Consider the following 20118-nt stretch of genomic DNA (forward strand, 5'->3'; position numbering starts at 1 on the left):
TGTTTCCAGCGATAACACGTCGATATCACGTCAATCTAGCCACAGATCTCTGTATATTGTGTATATTTGATAGCTCTAATAATAGCATGCTAGATCTAATAATACAACAAACTCTAATAATAAGAACACACTATAATATTCTAATAATGATGACAAACTCTCTAATAATAGACGCACTCGGCAGAAAAAAAACCGCTTACTAGCAATCGAACGTGATTGGCCCTTAATTTGAGCGCCAACAAATCAATGTCGAGTCTTGACGAGAAAATTATTTCAGAGCCAATCACGGTTAAGTGCCATTAAGAGATTTTTTCAAGCGAAACGCGACCAATAGTAACACGCTAAAAATGTTATACGGCTATTTCATTGGTTGAATAGAATCTTAGGTTGAATAGCTCTATATGTACTATGTAATATAAGGCTCAAATGAAATGTGATGCAAGAGCTGCCATATTTAATGGGGCAAAATTTGATATGTGTATCCTGTGGATTTCAACGTTTTCAGAGAAAAAGGTTAAAATAATCTTCTTTTTAGCCTAATTTTAAGAAAATGGATCGTACCAGTGTAGGAAGTTCATTAGGAAGGATGTTGTCCTCTCCTAGGAAACGAATATCGATAGTTCAATCATTAAAGAAAAATAGTTCGTAAGTTTTTTTTAAGTATAATACTTATATTGACATGTTTCTTCATAAGAATAATAGAAAAAAATTATTAAAAGCATTCACGTCTTTTTTTATTGAATTTTTTATTGATTTATGGAATTAAACTTACCTCAAAATAATAGTATTATTCATATAATTATTAATTAACTTAACTTTTTAGTTCAACAAGTATATCTGGGCGTACAAATCAATCTGTACAAGTTATATGCAGAACGCAGAGCCATACAGTAGAAAGCTTTGGCTCTCCACTACCAGTTTTAGTTACAGAGGCATTAACATTTGTAGATAGAAATACAACTGTAAGTGTAAATGTATCTGCAGATGGATGGGCCTGGCTTGTATACGGTCGCAAATTACTTGTATGGCAATGTAAAGCTAACATTCATGATCCCAAACAACGAAGAACCTTCAAGACACAGTGTCGTGAATTGTTATTGCCACAAAGTGATTTGGCTCATAAAGCAAATTGTATAGCAGTTTGGGTACTACCTAACCAACAGGTATTTAACAAAGATTAATATCTCATGGGTAAACTTAGGATATGCATTCTCCATATGTATAGATATTTTCCAAAAACATGATCAAGTAATCGGAAGAAGAGTAAAAGTTTTGTAAAAAATATTTTACATATGTATATATACACATAACTTGTTATACATATATATTTTTGTCCAATAGGTACCTAGCTGCATGGCAGTATCACCAGAGGGAGTGGTACGTTTTTGGGCTAGTATAGCACATGAGGGATCTTCTGTGGAAACCAGTGCTGAACTTGCAGGACAGGAAGTAGATTGTCTTATACATGTGCCAGGTCATGGATGTATTCTAGCTACGACCACATGCACAGTGGCACTCTTACAACCACAATACAATAATGGGAAAAACAATATCATATGCCAAGTACTTCGAACTAGTCAAGGATGGTTTGGTGGTATAGGTCGTAGAATGACCTCTCTCATTTTTGGTGCGATACCACAATCACCTGTTGCAGAAACAAAATTGGTGAAAGTTACATGTACATCGCTAGATGAGGGGGGATCTAGAGTTCTCATTCTTGCCGGATCTTCCTTGCAATATTGGTTTTTTTCTCCTAATGAACAAGAGAAAATGGAATTTGATGAAGATATCACTCATATTGTTCAACAAGCATTTCAAAGAAAAATTTGGGAATCAAGCCCTCAAAGTATGAACACATGGTTCATTGATATGCAAACATGCGAGGAAGGAATAGTCCTTCTAATGGCAGCTTGTACCGATATATCTGTCCAAATTCATTTTGCTCTTGGATTATTACCTTTGACCGATACAACACTGTCAAATTCATTTAAATGGTTTATACCAATTAAAATTGGTCCGCTATTATTTTATCACGACGATATAGAGTCGATGCTAGCGTCTTATCATTTTGTATTATGTAGCTGGGAGGCAATTATATACAACCAGCACGATGTACTTGTAATTAATACCGCATCGGAAGTTGAGCAGGATAAAATCGATTTAATAAGGGGTGGCGAGGACAGTATACTTGGTGGTGCTATATGCTCGTCGACTCCAGTATTATTCACAAAAAGCGTTGGCTTTGTTTCTATTACACCGGTAGATTTTTCGCTGCAAGATTTCAATGCGGGATATGCAGATGCTACTACGAATATGGATTATTCTTATAAAATAAATCAAACGGCACAGAACTTTTCCACTCTTATAAGTAACGATGAACTTCAAGATATGTACTGCAGCTCTGACGCGGCTACGCAATTACGTGCCGCATTTCTTCTAAGTCTACGACAAAATAAGATGCAATGCAACGAGATTCTCTCTCAACTTTTCCCTCTGCAAGAAGATCCGGTGATGGATATTGATGCTACCCTCGATACACTCGTTTTAAAAGTCGCCAAGGATTTGATCGACGATTATCCGGCAAACGATCCAAGATGGATCCATCACAAGGATCTGTCAATGACGATAAATGCAGTCACTTCTATGCAAATACCTCATCAACTGGAAGGAAAAGAAAAGGCGTTAGAACTTTTCAATATATTTTTGAAGGAACACAATTTGTGGAATAGGTTCTGTGCAGTAACATGCAGAGGAACTATCATGTCCACTTCCCATGTACTCGGTGAATATGCAGAAAAGATAGTAGCAGCGTTAACTTTATACAATTTACAAAATAGATATGCTAAAATTATAGATGCGGTTATAGATCAGACATTGAATCAAAAGGAAGCTAATGTGTCCGACGAACTTACGACACGCGATGTATTCTATCGTGAAGTAAGCACGGTATATGTATTTCTATCGACTTTGGTGGAAAATGCCTGCGAAATTACACAATCTGAGAGGCCCTTGCAACAAGTTGGACAATATATCGTTCAAGTTAACGCTGTATTATTGGCTATATTATATGAAGTAGTGAAATATCGTCAATATAACGCTGAGCGCTTTGTTCCTGCAAAGTTCTTGAATGAAATAACCGAATACCTTCCCTGGACGGCGGCGCCGGGTAAACATGGCTTAAGGAATTGTCTTAATACGATGCAAAGCATTACCATTAAATATGGTATAACCGGAACTAGCGATTCCACTATCAAGAATGAATTGTACGAACAATTAGTTAGTCTAATTGATTTAATATTGGACGGAAGGAAGTGTCATTTGGAAAGCATTCGTGGTACGGAAAAATTCGAAGTACTTTTAAAACAATACGAAACAGAACGCACTAATCTGATACAACCACTGATAAAAGAGGAGCAATATGATAATGCCGCCATGCTAGCTGAAAAATATTGTGATTTTCTCTCGCTTGTGCAAATTTGTGAATTAACTAACAACAAAAATCGACTCGATGGATATATAGAAAAGTTTGCGGCGCAAGATTTTGCTGGGTTTTTGTTCTCTTGGTATGTTAAAGATGGACGTCAAGGACAATTGATCGAAAGATGCAGACGCGGTACTGCAGAATTGACGGAAAAGCTATCCGAACATCCCACTTTGTCCTGGGTACAAGCGGCATTAACTGACGAATTGCAAGTCGCTGCTAATACACTCCTTACCTTAGCGACTCAAGAACACGAGCTAGTCGTTCGTAAAAAGTCAATACTTTCGTTAGCCAAGTTGGCTCTACTCGCATCGGATGAATTGGAAGATAAAATAGAAGACTGTGTGAAGACTATTAATAGCGAGTTGACGCTTATTGCTTATCAAGAGGATCTACCAGCGCAAGTACTTACAATGTATGGTTACGACATTAAGAATCTACGAGTGCTCACACCAAGAGAATTAATTATGTTATATACTTCGAACGACAATGTCATAGCCAATGAATATGATTTCAAGAAGGCTCTCGATTTACTTGATTACGTGGAACACGAAGAGGATAAATCATCCATGAGATTACAAATTTGGGCGCGCGCAGCTCGGCGAAATCAATGGGACAACATAGACAAGAATCCTGAGCAACAAGTTCAAGAGACATTATTTTTCAAATTAATGGATCTTGCATATTTTATGGGTAAGCACGATGTAGAAAATAAGTTTACAAATTTACGAAATAATTTTATAAATTATTCATGTGCATTTTTACTATGTAGGTGGGAAAGCAGATGAAATTTTACCATACATTGATATGCTTTTAAAAGAACCAGAACTTGGAGAGCTTGCTGCATCGAATAACTTTCAGTTTCTTATAAAATTAATATATGAATATGCTTATCGAAACTATTAATAAGGAAAATATCGGTGAATGCGATAAAATATAATTTATATCTTGTGTAACAAAGAAAAATTGTTGCACAGTATCAAATGATGAAGTAACAGTATTATGTGATATATTAGAATTTCTCATTAAATTCATTGATAATATTTATATCAATATCAATTATTTTTATCTAGCTTTTATATAAATTATAAAATATTACATTTATGAAATACAAATATAATTTGATACTTTAAGTTTTTTTAAATTTACTACGATAGCAAATTCTTACATATTAAGTACAATTAATTGTAAATACAATATTATAAATACATTTATAAATAAACCTCTTTTTGTCGAGTTTTCGTAATACGTATTTTGCATTCTTATGATATATCTTACTTGATTTGGTGATCTACATTCCATCTCTGAAATGCCAAATGAAGTAAAACAAAAATGGAAGTATAAAAATTTATGCATAATATAAAAAAAAATATTTTTATTATGAGAGAATGTGAAAAAAGTTACCTGCACATTTATTAAAAGAAGTAGCATTTTGTATACGAAGATATATATAAGGACAGCGTGAATTGATGCATTTAAAATCGTCCGTTATGCTAATTTCTTTGTGCACATCAATTTGCTGACATACTACATCTTCATCAAATTGGTTCCAAGAACAAGCTTTTATCACTCCATATCCAAAGTTATGAATCTAGAATAAATATTATATATGATTATCAAAAGCATATACAATTTTAATAATCACAATAAATTATATAATTAATTAATTAAGTCAAAAATAAATATTCTTGATTAATTTCTCACATATTAACTTTTTAATAGAAGAAAAATATATTTTTTTAAGAGATGATTTTTTGGAAATACTAACTGTAATTTTCACCATCTTCGTATTAATCATGTACTGTGGATGCAATCTATATGTAATTGATTTTGAAGGACTTATATAGTCTTCTATTTCATCCTTAAGATTTGAAGACTCATTCGCAAATTTCGACACAACTACTGGTCTTAGAATTCGCGGTACTAAAATAAACATTTATTATGCATATAAATATATGTTAACAAATATACTTAATACTCATTTATATAATAATAAATTATACTTGTAGTACTTACTGGTTGACAAATGCTGTACAATAGCATCGATATTAGGGCCAACTATTAAACGATCTTGCTCTGATAGTATAAATGGTTGAAAGAAATGAGAATTCTGTTTCGATACATAATATAAAAAGTGCAAATCTGTAATTATATATATATATATATATATATATATATATATATATATATATATTATATCATACAATTATTTTATTTTTTATATTCTTTTATTTATTAATTTTTTTAAGCATAAAAGCGTATTTATTTCTTTGTATGTATAACAAATTTAAAGATACAGCTGAAAAGAATGTAAATTTATTTTATTACCAGGATAAAAATGCTTAATTTCTCGTAATAGTTCGAAAATGATTTGTTGTTCCATTTCTGAATTCTGAGTTGATGGAGCCAATATTAGAATTACTTGACCAAGATTCCCTATTGTATGTTGTTGCCATTTTGTTTGCCAAGTTTCATTCAAGTAATTAAATACTGCATTCAATACTGTATCGAAATTTAAATGCGTAGGCCCTATATATATGTGTGTGTGTGTGTAAATATTTATAACATTAATTATATAACATAATGAAAGCGATATATCAAATAAAACTCACATGAAATCTTTGTAAAATTAAATACAGCGTGATAGGCAAGACTAGGACTATTTGTCACATTAAGCAACCATTGTCCTGATGTAGCATCCAGAATTCCCATTTTTGAACCATACATTGATATATCCAAATCATCTATTAATGTTCTAATAAGAACGGAGCAAAATAGAGCTGTCGATTAATTAATTAATATTTATATTATTTTTAATATGTATAATATTTGTAAACTTTGTACAGTACGATGAAATTCATTGATGTCGACTTACGCGATAAAATTCATTGTATATTCCTTTGTCCAAGAACCATCAAATACGATCAATGCTTCTACTTGTGGATAACGTTTTGAATTTCGACAAAATGATTCTGTCAAAAAATGTTCATTCGCATAAGTATAGAACTTGGTAACCGCATAATCAACCAATTGTTTAAGAGCTTCGGGAGATTTGAACATAATTCCGTAATGATTGGCCAAGAGATAAGATGCAGCATATGTCTGTTATAAATAATGTTTGAGCAACATATAATTTATATACATATATTAATTACAATACTTATAATTTATATATATTGTGTGTCTTATCCTAATATATTACATTTACATTCTATAAAATATAATAATATTTATGATAATATATACAAATCTATATAGATTTTAATTTAGTTTTTCAGATACATAGTATATTTCTGTTACATAATATATTATAAAACCTGTTCATTCAAAATTGTCTTTGGCATAGCATATGAGAAAGCCTTCTTCCTATCACAAACTTTAATATTTTCATTAAATAGAGTTATATCTTCATCTGAATAATACATATCAATGATTTGACTCAAACGAAGACTATTAAAATCGTTCATCCAGGTTTGCAATTTATTTGTTATAATGAGACCTATAATATAGAAAAGGATACAGATAAATTGTATTTATAGCATTTTGTATATATTGCAAAAACTGTTCAAACACAATAGAACAAAATAGTAGAGCTTTTTAGATGTTGATAACAGAACAACCAATCATAGCTAAAGTATCAGAAAAATTACAGGTAATTTATATATTGATTTTTGTAATAAAGAAAGTTACAGATATTTACCATCAATGTCACTAACTATCTCAGCACGAGTGGCCTCAAAATAGCTATTTTTATTATTTAAATAATAAACATTAGGACGCATAATATTATTCCAAAATCCTGTAGCTCCAAGTTCCATATTAGAGTTTAATATAGGTCCTTGATATACCACCATTTCCGCTAATTCACCTGAAAAATAATATAAGAAATTTTATAATTTTTATTTCAAGATAAAGAAGGAATTATTAAATAATGAATTTATGCCTGCAATTTTTACCTGCAATTGTTGCTAGCCATATGTTGTCTAATTTTATAGTCGAATTAAGCAAAAAGAGATATGACATCGACTTATTATGAATCATTTCATTTCTTGGTATAATAAAATCAACTTCTTCAAGATTATTAGTACTATCTGTAGTACTTCTTTCTGTAAGAGCAAGATTATGTGTTTAAATATATTATATATTTTTAAACATACACGTCTATATATTATAAATTTTTATATTTTTCATCAATCATTATACAAGCTATTTAAATTTTACGATATATTCTATTGTAAAAATTATGGATACTATACCAGGCGTTATTGTATTAATTATTTGATTTAATTCAACATCCTGATGCTGAAGAGAAGCAGCAATAGCTGCTATAATAGCACCTGGAGCAATAGTTCCATGTGATGTAAGGACTATGCCGTATTCTTCGGGGCATTCTAGATCGTTATTAAATAATCTTCTATCTATAATCATACGGTTGATTTTAATTTAAAATATTTTTTTATAATAAATATAAATATTTATGTGTGAATAAAAAGCATTACCTGTCAATTTTTGGCCGATTTCTTGACATAATATACTTGTATCAAGCAAATTTTCTTTCATTATTGTATTTGAAATAGCTTGATGTAAAGTGCATTGTTCTATTGTTGTAAGTGTATCAAATGGAAAAAGTTGTGGTTTTCCTGGAACCATTTCTTTTATCAGTTTGTATTTAATACTTTGTCTTCCAAATCCAAAGGGAAATATTCCACTCTTTGCCTGTACATCTTTATAGTGTTTGATGCCGTCAAATTTAAATCTAAATATGGGAAAAGACAAAAGAATACAATATACATATATATCACACACACAAATTATAAAATTTGTATTAAATACATTTTAATGTAATAATAATAATTATAACATTTTAAAATATCATATCTTAGTATAATATATTTTAATTTCCGCTTATATATTAAAAATTTGTACATACCTATGCATTAAAGAAGATGAAATTGTTCTCATATCCATTGTAGTGTAAGTGTATTTCTCCGCTTTACGAATGATATCTAATAGTACACGTATATTCATAGGAAGATGAAAATCTTGCATGTTATTATTCACGTAACATTTCTTAAGTTCATTTGGTATTCTAAATTGAGATTCTGTCGGACGTATTCCTAGAAAATGTAACAAATAAAATATTGAAATTTTCAACAAAAATATATACATATAACTTATATTGCCAATCACATTTTCGCGAATAATTGAAAAATACTATTGTCTTGTTATAACATACCATAATAGATTATTAGTAAAATTATAAAAAAATCCATTTTAATAATAGAATATTGTTGCTTGCATTACAAATATAACACTCATGTTACACCTGACTCGCATACGATCCAATGACTCACATATTATGAAGATATAGTAAGATTGTATGTTCTACTTTTTTCAATGCTGATAAGATAAGGAATTGCAAGCAATATCTATATGTTTTTTTTATAAATGGTTTTATATTTTTTAAATAACATTGTTATGTATATACGTTATTGTCAAAATATCTGTTTAAAAAATATTATTTATTAATGCATAATTTTTGAAATTTATGAACAAAAATTTTTCTAATCTGTTTTTACATATATACATGTATCGCAGTAATATATATGTATGTAGATATCTGCATGTGAATAAAGATAAAATAGTTTTACGTTTGTTTTTATAATAATTAATGATATCTCTCAAAATCTCAATATATATATTTATCAAATAATTAGGATATTCTCTAATAAAGATCATTTTTTTTACAAATGAGAGTGGGGAGCAAATTACTCATAACATTCCGTATCTTATCTTTTGATAGTGATGGTAGATGTTACTATATCTCTAAAAAGGTGTGGTGTACCTTGTTAAGCGAAACGAAAGGGATAAAGCGTCTTTCTTAAAAGAAGTTGAAGTGCTGAATAAGTTCTTCATTTTGAAATAAATTTAATATTCTTATCTCTTTCTCTTTCTGTGTTATAATTATTATAATTTAAATAAACATATCAATTCAGAATACAATACATTTTGTATCTTCGATTTTCAGTGATCACAAGATGATTAGATTATACTTTTGGATTACTTTATTTATCTTTGGTAAGAAATATTTTATTTCAAATATTTGTGATGCATCAATTTTAGTAAAGTGTGTTTGTCAAAAATGATAAAGAAATGAAAAGTTATATTATAAGATGATATATTCTCTCTGTATGTATGTATGTATATGAAATTTTTTTATATGTATATTTTTATATGTATATTTTATATGTATATTTTTTTATATGTACGTGAAAAAAATTTTATTGTACACTTTCGATTTTTGCATTTACTTGAGGAATCTTCATTTCGCTTGCATCACAATTTATGGTACATAATGTGAACACGCACATACAAAAACTAATTATTTTAGGTATTTTCGCACAAGATACCTATCGAAATGTTGCACCGACGCTTCGAGAATGTTATGAAAATAGATATCTTTTAGAGAAAGATAATAGATTACCCCATACGTTAAATACATTAATTGCAATTCTTGAAAAAATCGAAAAATCAAAAAACTTGAATATAGACTTACGCAACCTGGCCGTTGGAATTATGCATAGGTAAATTTTATTTTTGTAATAATATCTCAGAAGAAAAGAAAAAAATAAAGATATAAATTAGAAAAAAGTATATTCTTCGTTATAAAAAGACTAAAATTTATTATTTACTAAAATTACTCAAAAAAATACATTGGTATGTTTCATAAAAAATTATAGATTCCGCCAAGATGGAATAGAAAAGAATCCAACCGTCCTAGAGCAATCTGGTGTATTACCATATAGAACAGCTGGACAAGCTCAAAAATATGCGCAAATACTTAACTTTATACCGCAAAAATCGATCGCATTTCCTTACGATATAATCAGTGATATTGAAAGAGTAAGCTTAACAAAAAACTCATCCTACGTTATTCAAATGTAGAAAATAAGAAATGTGTAATTTCCAAAAGTAATATTTTATTATTATATCATTTATATTATATTATATTATTATATCATTTTATATTTATATTATATTACTATATCATTCTGTCTAATGAATATATTATTTTACAGTGTACTCTTCATTTCATGCTATCCAGCAGTATCGAAATCTTTGAAAGAGGTGACGAAGGGACAGTATGTAGGTATGCTGACAATGCGTATAGATATGCGAGAAGTGTAGACAATAATTATTCTGTTAATACAAACTTCAATATTCCCGATGAAGTAGAGACTTTAACACCTGAACAAATGTAAATATAATAGCGCAGTAATTATAACATGTAATTACAATCAGTTTAACTATGTACATACTTTTTATAAAATTTTCTTTTGTACAGTGATGTTATTACAAATCACAAAAATGGGATTACAGAAGATACAATTGATCCAAATGCGTTTTATCCGGAATTACCTCCGAATCATCCGAAAAGCGCTCGGATTCTCGCATTCCCGCCGAGAAGCAGATGTCCTGTAGAAAATGGTGTTATAAAAACTAAGTATATAGATTTTATATGCTAATTTGTTTATGTGTTATGTAGATGACACATCCATTTTCATAAAATGTATGAGAAAATCTATTCTACAATTTTCAATCTAATAAACAACGTTTTGAACGAATTATTATAGCTGGGGTCCAGTTTCTGCTGGGTCATTAATCGCTGGCATAGCTGCTGGATTACAACCAGAAATAGTGAAACTATCAGACGTATTTCCTAATGAATCACCAGAGAGAAGAGAAAATCTATCAAGATTTTCATTGGATAATAAATGGATTGCAACTTTGGCTGGTGATACATTTATCTTTTTTCATGTTCTGTGCTTCTAATACATAGAGCTTTTCAAGAGAATAGAGAAATAGAAATTTAAATTGATTAATTATAAGTCTAATCTCTCGTATATCTTTTAATATTGCAATTTACTAATTTTTTTTACTGAATACATTTGATTGAGACATTATAAAAAGTTTTTATATACTACAGGTGACTTGGCAGAAGTTATCTTAATACAAGGACCTACAAACGAGAAACTTAGTGTGGGTGTAAATGGAAATTGGAATTCATCATTTGTGCCTCGTTGGTATTTTCTCAATTCTAATGAAAAATTGCAATTTACGACAGCGGAAATCAGAGGCGATCTCGATGGATTAATTCTTGCTAACGAAATTGAATCTTTATATTCGAAAATACCTACTTTAAAACTGTCGCAGATTTTACATATGTATTATAGTCCCCGTGGCTTGCTCAATCCATCAATTAGAGCATGTAATCGAAAAATGTTATTTAAAACACTTACAGGAAATTCGACATTACAGGTAATACGTTATATAATATATATGTATAAACTATAAAATTAATTGATAAAAAAAATCATAAAAAATATAGTATATGCAGATATGCAATAATTTTTAAGAATTATTATAAATAATTATATTAAAATCATAATATTCAAATATGTGTATATATTAAAAATTATACTTTATTTATAGGCATACAGTGCTTCGTTAGTTTTAGAGGAATATTTACATAAAGCTACGATAGACGATAATGTAATCGAAAGATTTGCAATGCAAGCGGTAAATGAATTATCTCAATATATTGGTAAATATTATGTTAGTTTTCTAATATTTTGCAAAATTAAATATTTTTATAGAACAATAAGATGTAAATTGGCGTGTAATTTTTCCAGATTCTTCAATGAATAAAGATCTATCCTGCGAAGATACAGAAAAAGAAAAGTTCAATAATGTTCAAGTCGCTATTGATCTAACAATTATTCTTGATACAACGTGGCCTTTTGATTTGATACAACCAACCATCGCGTAAGTATAATTTATATGTGAATATTAATTACCATAGGAAAAAACAGAAATATAATTACAATATGCAAATATATATTTTATACTTTTTTATAGAAATATATTGGATAAAATAGAAATAAATCAATACAATAGTCAATTTACAATTATTAATGGTTATGACAGTAATATCATAATCAATACTACCAATAATATTTTAGATTTTGGCTATTATAATATAACAAATTATAGGAATGGTACGTATATTTTAGTAATGAAATTAAATGTTATATATGTAAAATATAACACATTATTATAAAGACGAAAATTGAAATCCTTATTTTTTCAGTTAGTAGTGGTTTCGATTTCGCTAAATTACTTGAGAAATTAATTTCTTTTGAAAAAAAGAAATTAGACGATGAACGTCACGGTCTTGGAAATGCAAAATCTAGTGTAGTTTTGATTATTCCATATACATCATCTGTTTCTAATACCGACAAGGATTATTGTATAGAACAGATAAGGCAGATGCAGGAACAAATACCAGGTGAATATTTAATTCTTATGAAAACTATATATAAGTTAAAATTTATTTTATTGATTTTAATTCACCCAATATATTCTATTAATTTTTCAAATCATTACAAATTTAATGAATTATGAAAGATACTTTATAATTGATATTGTTACAGATACTATGTTACTTATATTGACGCATGGATCAATAGATAGATGGTCAGATTTTGTAAGCAATCCAACAACCGATTTATTTTCTACCACATTTATAGATAATATGCAAGGAACTTCAACAATTGTTGACTTAATTTCGAGAATAAAACAAGGTAGATATACGAATTAATTTGTCATATAGTTTAATATTTCTTTTGAATTCTGCAAAATATAATTTTCATATACACTGTGTCATCACAGTTCCGCAGCGCTTAATTAATACGCAATGTGGAGCCGATTATTCTGTTGTTGGAGCTTCCAATTCATTTATCGATTATATTGAACCAGATACGATGATTATTTATAGATTGCACCCGAATTATTTCTTCTCTAGCGATAGTGATCATATTTCTACGATAAAAGTAAGCCTTTTTTCACAAATTATTTTTTAATTACATAATGTAGAGAAAATATTTTTATATATCATATAAATAAATATATTTTACAGATTGAAGGCTCTGGCTGGGGTGATCTTAAAATATGTTCATCGCGATATTTTATTTCAAATTTTAATTCCACAGAAGATACAAGTGTATCATGTACATCAATAAATAGTAACAGTCATACTGTCACATTTTCTTGCAATGAAGCTGGTTTGATCCATCTTTGCAGTTCATTATATTTGTCGATAATTGCCAATTCTTCAGTAACAAATTACCAATGTACAGGTAAGCATAGAGAAGAATTTAATAATTTGTCAGTAATAATTATTATTTGTAACAATTATTATAGACAATTAAATTATTAAACTTTTTAAGACTTTAAATTGTTAACTATTTTAAAGGATATATTTATGTATTGAATAAATACTATTTAATCGCGCATATTTCTTTTTTTAATGTGTTTCATAATATAATGTTCTTTCTTTTAGATACAGAGGTATGTAGATTCCCCAACATGATAAAATATACCATTTCTTATGAGAATTTGGTATGTGTAAGTAGTGCACATATAAATATGCTGAGCATAACTGTCCTACTCATAAGCATGATTTATATCTTTTTATAACATACAATACGAAAATATTATATAAATTAACTTATAAGTAAAATTAAAATTAACATATGTTCAATATTAGTCAAATATTAAATTAAATCATATCACATATATTTTAATACTATATATTTCTGCAAGAAGTTCATGAAACATTTTGTAATTACTATATGTGTGTGTGTTTGTGTGTTGTGTGCGCATGTGAACTGATAAAATTAAATATGTTAAAATAAAAAATTATATATATATATATATAAACTTGTTATATATATATATATATATATATAATTAATAAATAAATATATATGATAGAATAAAGAGTAGCTCTTTTAAATAAAAGGTTTACAAAGAGTTACTGTATGATCCACTCCACAGGCAACTTTTTTTACTTGAGCTCCTACTGCTACCTATTATGAAAAAATAACAAATTATTATATGCAAAATTCTCATATATAGTTTATAGATTTTCTATACATTTATATTTTATTACTTTGATGTAATTTTGTATATTGTTTTTCTATATTGTTTATTGTTAAAAAATTGTTTTTTAATTTTGCTTTATTTTTATGTAGATGATTAAGCTGTGGAGACATATTGTGAAAATAATAATAATAATATAAAAGTTTTTATAGGAAATATTGATATTAAGCTTATAACTTTACCCTCAAAGGGAAAAATTGATCATTCCGATGTCCTAATCCCAATGATCCAAATTTATTGCCACCCCACATATATAAATCTCCTGAATTGGTTAGTGCTGCTAATTGACTAATTCCACAATATATTTTTGTTACCTATATACATAAAAATAGATTTATATATAAATATATATATATATATATATATATATATATATATATATAATAAATATAAATGTATATTAAAAAAAACTTTGGATTTCGCTAAATTCATATTATTTTAATTACCTTGATATCACGATTATATACATTATTGCCAAATAATGTAGGAGGAATCATAGTTGGTTTTAATATTTTTTGCACTTGAGGACCAAGACCAAGTATACCATATCCCCATACATAGATATTACCAGCACCTAAAATGTAAATAATGTTAATTAATGCAAAGATATATTAGCATACATAACATGCAAAGTAAATGAAAACTGATATTAATACTTACTGTTTAAAATCATGCAAAAACATCCACCTGTTGCAATGTCTGTGATATGTCCTATCTCTTCAGGTAAATTTAATTCTGTAGCAATATATACTTGACAACTATCTCCTTTGACTGATAACTGTCCATACTCTGAATTACCCCAACCATAGACTTTCCCTTTATCTTAAGCAGGAATATTTTTTATTTGTATGTTTTGATTATTTAATAATTTATATTAAATCTAGAAAAAAATATATTCTTACATACCACTAAGAGCTAACACACAATCAGCAATACAAGCCACTTTGATTATATGCTGTCCTGCTAGATCACCTTTAACTAAACTTGGTCGATGTTCATTTCGGTAATGTGCAAGACCTGTTTGTCCATCAGCACCCCAGCCAAATGCATAAACCTCACCTACCTCTGTCAAGAGTATGCTGTTATATAACGGTAATGAGAAAAATATAAAAAATATAAGAAAAATTGCAATTATATAATTATTATTGAATTAGAGTTTTATACCTATGATCTTGACCAGCTGCTACTGCAGTAATTTTACTTCCTTTAATATTAGGTATATGATGAACAACCCTACTTTTCTCATAATTTTCATTCGCTATAATTGGCCTACCACATTGACCATATGCATTATTGCCCAATGTAAACAAACCTTCCATTGTTAATATTAACAAGTGTGCTCTTCCAGCAGCCATACCTATAACTTTTGTCGTAGTATTCTCTTTCAGTGGCAAATTTATTGGTCTTGGAGCAAACACCATATTATCAGGGAATTTTTTTTTGTCAATTTCATTAAAACCTATTACAAGAAGAATAGATTGTAATACAATTGTCAAGATCCAAAGTTGTTTTGAATGAAGTAAAAATAACTTAATAATTTTAAAATAATAAAAAGTTAAATAAAGAGTTTAACCCTTTATTACCAAGTTGTGAATCTGTATTTATTCCAGTTCCATAAACAATATTTTTATCAGAGGATTGTACAGCATAAACTGTAAAACCATATCCACAAGCGATATCTGTCACTTTGTATCGTTCAGCAAAAGATAATCTTTTTGGTTTTAAGAGATATGAAATTTTATCTTTATATAATGCTGTTGCTTCCCCAATAGCCCCATGGTCTGCAAGACCCCACACATAAACTCTGCGAGTATCTTCTTGACTTACTGGATACTGAAAAACTGTAAATGCACACTTTAGATTTAATATAAGTCTATCTCAATTAAATATGCAAAATACATAATTCTGTGTATTTTCTTACTTGGTAATGTTTTAAGTTCAGGTTTTTGAGGTATAGATTTTCTACTGTCTAAATGCAAAATCCTAGCTCCCCTAATAAGTTTCAAATAATTTTTTCCTGTGCTGAACATTGTTTTTCCTAAAATATCTCGAAACATATTTGTTTTAAATGATTATTCTCTCTTCTCTCATTCCTTTTGTTTCTTTGTTAGATTTTCATAAATCAAAGTATTAAAACAAATGTTCAAAAACACAATTTGCATTATAAGACCATAGACACAAGACACAGAATGAGACTCTCTTACTATTTTTATTACTATTTATGCTAGACCGCTAACTATCGGTCTAAAAGTAAAGCACGTTCAGCCATTTTCAATTGGGCACAATATATAGTTTGTATTCATATACACTGTGTCGTATTTTAATTTATGCAAGCAGTTATTAAAATATAAACTATTGATATGAAAATATAGCTCTTATTGCTGACGATGAAAAGTTTAAAAACTGCGAGAAATAATACAATAACAATATTATAAAATTAAAAACATTTGTATTATAACTGTAGGAAATAATTTATAAAATATAATATATAATGTACTTTTCATTTATCATATATTTATTATTATTAAATAATATATTTGTTATTAATAATATTATATATATTTCTTTTAGAAATTTATATTTTTCTCTAATTTTTAAAGATAAAAAATAGTAATAATAAATTTTAATAATAATAATAATATGCGCATTATCGTCTTATACATAATAGTCTTATTTTTATAAAGTGTAACACAAATATATAATTATAATTGAAAGAAATTATATAAATTCTTATTTTGTAAAATATATAATCTCATATGCACATACTACTATACGCATTTTGATAATATAAATTGATAAAATATATCAAAAATTTTCTCATTTCATGAATTAATAAAAATTGTGAATCTCTCTTTTAATCAGATATGAAATAAAAAATTTATTTTGCAAATGTAAGACACATACCATTATTAACATATATTATAATAAAAATATGTTTTCAGTATATTTTTTACTAATAGATATTATTAAACGCGAATGATAGTATATACATGTATGATAGTATGTACATATGTGATAGTATGTATGTGTGTATTTAAATTAATCGAAATTTTTCGATCTGTTGCTTCTAATATATATAATTCCGTACAATGAAGACTATAATGAAGGGACAGGAACTTAATAAAAACAATATGTATATGCAATTAATTAGCATAAAACTTAAATTTTGATCTTATTTGATAAATATAGATGTAAAGTTATATTTTTTAATTTTATAAATGTTATATATTATAAATGATTAAAAACTATGATGAATTAAAATACAGATGAAATAAATTTTAGCAGATTTTTATTAAATTCAAATTTCTTGATTTATAAGATATTTCTAATTTATTCATTTATCGAGATTTAGTTAAAAAATGTAATTAAAATGATCAAAAAATATATTTTCTGCAAAATTTATAATAATATTTATAATAATATATCTAAAAGCTTATAAAATATTTTACAAACATATTGCATATTATTATTTGATATAGAAACATAAAAAAGTAAAAATATATATTTTTTTTGCAATATATAAAAAATATAATCTGCAAGAAAATATAAAATTGATGTTGTCTATAATTATTACATTATAACTAATAAAAAATGTACTTATTGACCATATATGCAAATAATATGTTTGTTACATCTTCAAATGTTTTATTACTCCTATTTTTCAAAGCATATCCAATTTGTAAAGTTTTGCAACTTTACATTCCCGTTTTTATCAACAAATGAGCTTAAATATCTTGCTATTTTGTTATTGTTGCAAATAAGTATAAATTTTTCCATTTATTTGAGTATAATAGTAATCATATATTAGGATATTAAATTCATATAAATGATATACATATTAGATTATATACTAATCAAACAATATAATGTGAAACGAAACATATATGGATCTAGTTTGAATAATATAGTTTGATATGAAATTGTATAAAATATAATAAAATATATAATAATTAATTTTATTATTTTTTCTGACTAGGATTTCTCCATAGTGGCAACAATATTTTATGCCTTGTATTGATCTTCTGATGACTTCTCTTGCTGCTGAATTTCCATATTCCATATCTACATCAATAATAACAAAATATATGTAGAGAACAATATAAAATAAACTAAAACCATCAAACTATATCGATTATCAGAATAAAACATGCAATGAATAAAGATAATTAATCATTTATTATCTTTAATAGACTGTATTTTATTATTGACAATATTTTAATATTGACAATATCTTAATATTGTTTAATATTGTAAAAATTATAACATGTGCACTTGATATATATGTATATTACTACAGATAATATTCAATTATTCATTTTTAAAGTAAAATCCACACTTCATATTACTCGATACTTTCGGTGCACGAACCGAGATATATTTGTATAATGCTGAATTTGTACAAGTGAAAAAGTGAATCCTCGCTCTTCCTTCATATGATATGTAAAAATTACTAAAAACTTATTTCATATTCTCTTTGACATATTAATTTTTTATCATATAATAATAACTAATTCACGAAAGAAGTTTAGAATAATTAAGACTACTATTTAGTTCCTTGTTAATTCAAATTTTGTGGATTATATGTAGACAATATACAATCACAGCAGAAACTTTATTTATTTTCATTTTTTTGTAAGATAAATGTAAAAATATCTATTTATAATACATCACATGATTTTATATCTTATCTATGTATGATCTTGACAATTATAATCTTATGACAACAGAAACCAAGTAAGAATAGTCAATCAAAATTTAATATCTCTTCTTACAAATTTTATTCTGAATCCATTAAATAGTACTAGAATTACAATAATGATTAATCTCTTTTTTTCTCTTCTATTCCTCTTTTTTGTCTCTTTTTCTCTTCTTTTCCATTCTCTCATTTGTATACATTATTTTGCAAGTACATTGTATAATTAAAAAAAATTAATTATCTTTAAAACTTACATACTATCATTCATATTTGGTTCTTATTGGCCTAGGAAATTAAAAATTTTTTTTAACTTAGCTTTATCAACTCTTTATTTTATTATCTATAAACCATTCCAGTATACCCATCAGGAATAATCAATAAACATATAGTCATTACATAATGACATTTTCTCACGGTATTATTTATAATAAATTTAAAATAGTAATATTAATGGCAGTAATATAAATGATATAATGATTATTCATTTATAATATATCATTTTTCTAATGAAACAGAAAAGTGAAATATGCACCATTTAATGAAACAGAAAAAAATATGCATCATATATGAAAATATTTATCAAACTTTTATTCTAAGTTTTAAATAAAATTACTTTTAATAAACTTTTTTTAAATAAGACATTAATTTTTAACTTCATCATTATTATTATTATTATTATTCTATTCTATATTAAAAAAAACTTTATCCACATTCTGATCAAACATAGAATTTTCTAATTGGTCAATCGAACTAGATACAGTAAAAATTATTAAGTATCATTAATAAATGATTGTATTTAATCGTGTTACATGCAAATTCTCTAAAAAAATAATGTAAATAATATCTCATAAATTATTTGCAAAATATAATATCAATAAATTTATAAAATAAAATATTTATTTTTGATTACATAAACATATAAATATATAATTCTATT

At 27.0% G+C, this 20118-nt stretch overlaps 4 protein-coding genes across 4 annotated transcripts; 2 read left to right on the forward strand and 2 right to left on the reverse strand.

Moving 5' to 3' along the window:
- The first annotated feature begins 473 nt into the window (after window positions 1-473).
- On the forward strand, window positions 474-4517 carry LOC105259039 (nuclear pore complex protein Nup133). Its single transcript, XM_011270723.3, has 4 exons — window positions 474-645; window positions 824-1163; window positions 1342-4174; window positions 4254-4517. Exons 1-4 carry the CDS (start codon window positions 551-553, stop codon window positions 4385-4387), a joined length of 3402 nt encoding a protein of 1133 aa, XP_011269025.1. The 5' UTR covers window positions 474-550; the 3' UTR covers window positions 4388-4517.
- Window positions 4518-4645: 128 nt separating this feature from the next.
- On the reverse strand, window positions 4646-8755 carry LOC105259105. The gene is made up of 14 exons (XM_025415413.1): window positions 8718-8755; window positions 8412-8598; window positions 7981-8237; window positions 7738-7899; window positions 7438-7587; window positions 7182-7349; window positions 6799-6980; window positions 6357-6583; window positions 6094-6236; window positions 5810-6010; window positions 5498-5557; window positions 5250-5404; window positions 4886-5072; window positions 4646-4785 (listed from the first exon to the last, which is right to left on the reverse strand). Exons 1-14 carry the CDS (start codon window positions 8752-8754, stop codon window positions 4646-4648), a joined length of 2256 nt encoding a protein of 751 aa, XP_025271198.1. The 5' UTR covers window position 8755.
- A 529-nt stretch (window positions 8756-9284) lies between these two features.
- On the forward strand, window positions 9285-14058 carry LOC105259040. The gene is made up of 16 exons (XM_011270724.3): window positions 9285-9315; window positions 9510-9559; window positions 9873-10065; window positions 10222-10384; window positions 10561-10739; window positions 10827-10985; window positions 11116-11276; window positions 11469-11800; window positions 11975-12086; window positions 12175-12307; window positions 12401-12540; window positions 12633-12830; window positions 12976-13125; window positions 13214-13374; window positions 13461-13680; window positions 13884-14058. The coding sequence occupies exons 1-16, from the start codon at window positions 9287-9289 to the stop codon at window positions 14018-14020; spliced, it is 2517 nt and encodes an 838-aa protein (XP_011269026.3). The 5' UTR covers window positions 9285-9286; the 3' UTR covers window positions 14021-14058.
- A 243-nt stretch (window positions 14059-14301) lies between these two features.
- LOC105259041 (RCC1-like G exchanging factor-like protein) lies at window positions 14302-16680 on the reverse strand. Its single transcript, XM_011270725.2, has 8 exons — window positions 16407-16680; window positions 16069-16326; window positions 15650-15944; window positions 15392-15564; window positions 15146-15307; window positions 14932-15059; window positions 14668-14799; window positions 14302-14412 (listed from the first exon to the last, which is right to left on the reverse strand). Exons 1-8 carry the CDS (start codon window positions 16540-16542, stop codon window positions 14335-14337), a joined length of 1362 nt encoding a protein of 453 aa, XP_011269027.1. The 5' UTR covers window positions 16543-16680; the 3' UTR covers window positions 14302-14334.
- Window positions 16681-20118: the final 3438 nt, after the last annotated feature.

Source organism: Camponotus floridanus, unplaced genomic scaffold, assembly GCF_003227725.1.
Source record: "Camponotus floridanus strain SB8 unplaced genomic scaffold, Cflo_v7.5 scaffold12, whole genome shotgun sequence".
Lineage (NCBI taxonomy): Eukaryota > Metazoa > Arthropoda > Insecta > Hymenoptera > Formicidae > Camponotus > Camponotus floridanus.

Coding starts and splice junctions, on each gene's coding strand:
- LOC105259039 (XM_011270723.3), top strand. CDS start 551: ATGGATCGTACCAGTGTAGGAAGTTCATTAGGAAGGATGTTGTCCTCT. Junction 646..823: donor TCATTAAAGAAAAATAGTTC/GTAAGTTTTTTT, acceptor TTAACTTTTTAG/TTCAACAAGTATATCTGGGC. Junction 4,175..4,253: donor GGATCTTGCATATTTTATGG/GTAAGCACGATG, acceptor TTTACTATGTAG/GTGGGAAAGCAGATGAAATT.
- LOC105259041 (XM_011270725.2), bottom strand. CDS start 16,542: ATGTTTCGAGATATTTTAGGAAAAACAATGTTCAGCACAGGAAAAAAT. Junction 15,945..16,068: donor AAATACAGATTCACAACTTG/GTAATAAAGGGT, acceptor TTCTTGTAATAG/GTTTTAATGAAATTGACAAA. Junction 14,800..14,931: donor TATATAATCGTGATATCAAG/GTAATTAAAATA, acceptor TTATGTATATAG/GTAACAAAAATATATTGTGG.
- LOC105259040 (XM_011270724.3), top strand. CDS start 9,287: ATGGTAGATGTTACTATATCTCTAAAAAG. Junction 10,385..10,560: donor TAATCAGTGATATTGAAAGA/GTAAGCTTAACA, acceptor ATTATTTTACAG/TGTACTCTTCATTTCATGCT. Junction 13,681..13,883: donor AACAAATTACCAATGTACAG/GTAAGCATAGAG, acceptor TCTTTCTTTTAG/ATACAGAGGTATGTAGATTC.
- LOC105259105 (XM_025415413.1), bottom strand. CDS start 8,754: ATGGATTTTTTTATAATTTTACTAATAATCTATTATG. Junction 8,599..8,717: donor TTTACTAATAATCTATTATG/GTATGTTATAAC, acceptor TACATTTTCTAG/GAATACGTCCGACAGAATCT. Junction 7,588..7,737: donor AATTAATACAATAACGCCTG/GTATAGTATCCA, acceptor TTGCTCTTACAG/AAAGAAGTACTACAGATAGT.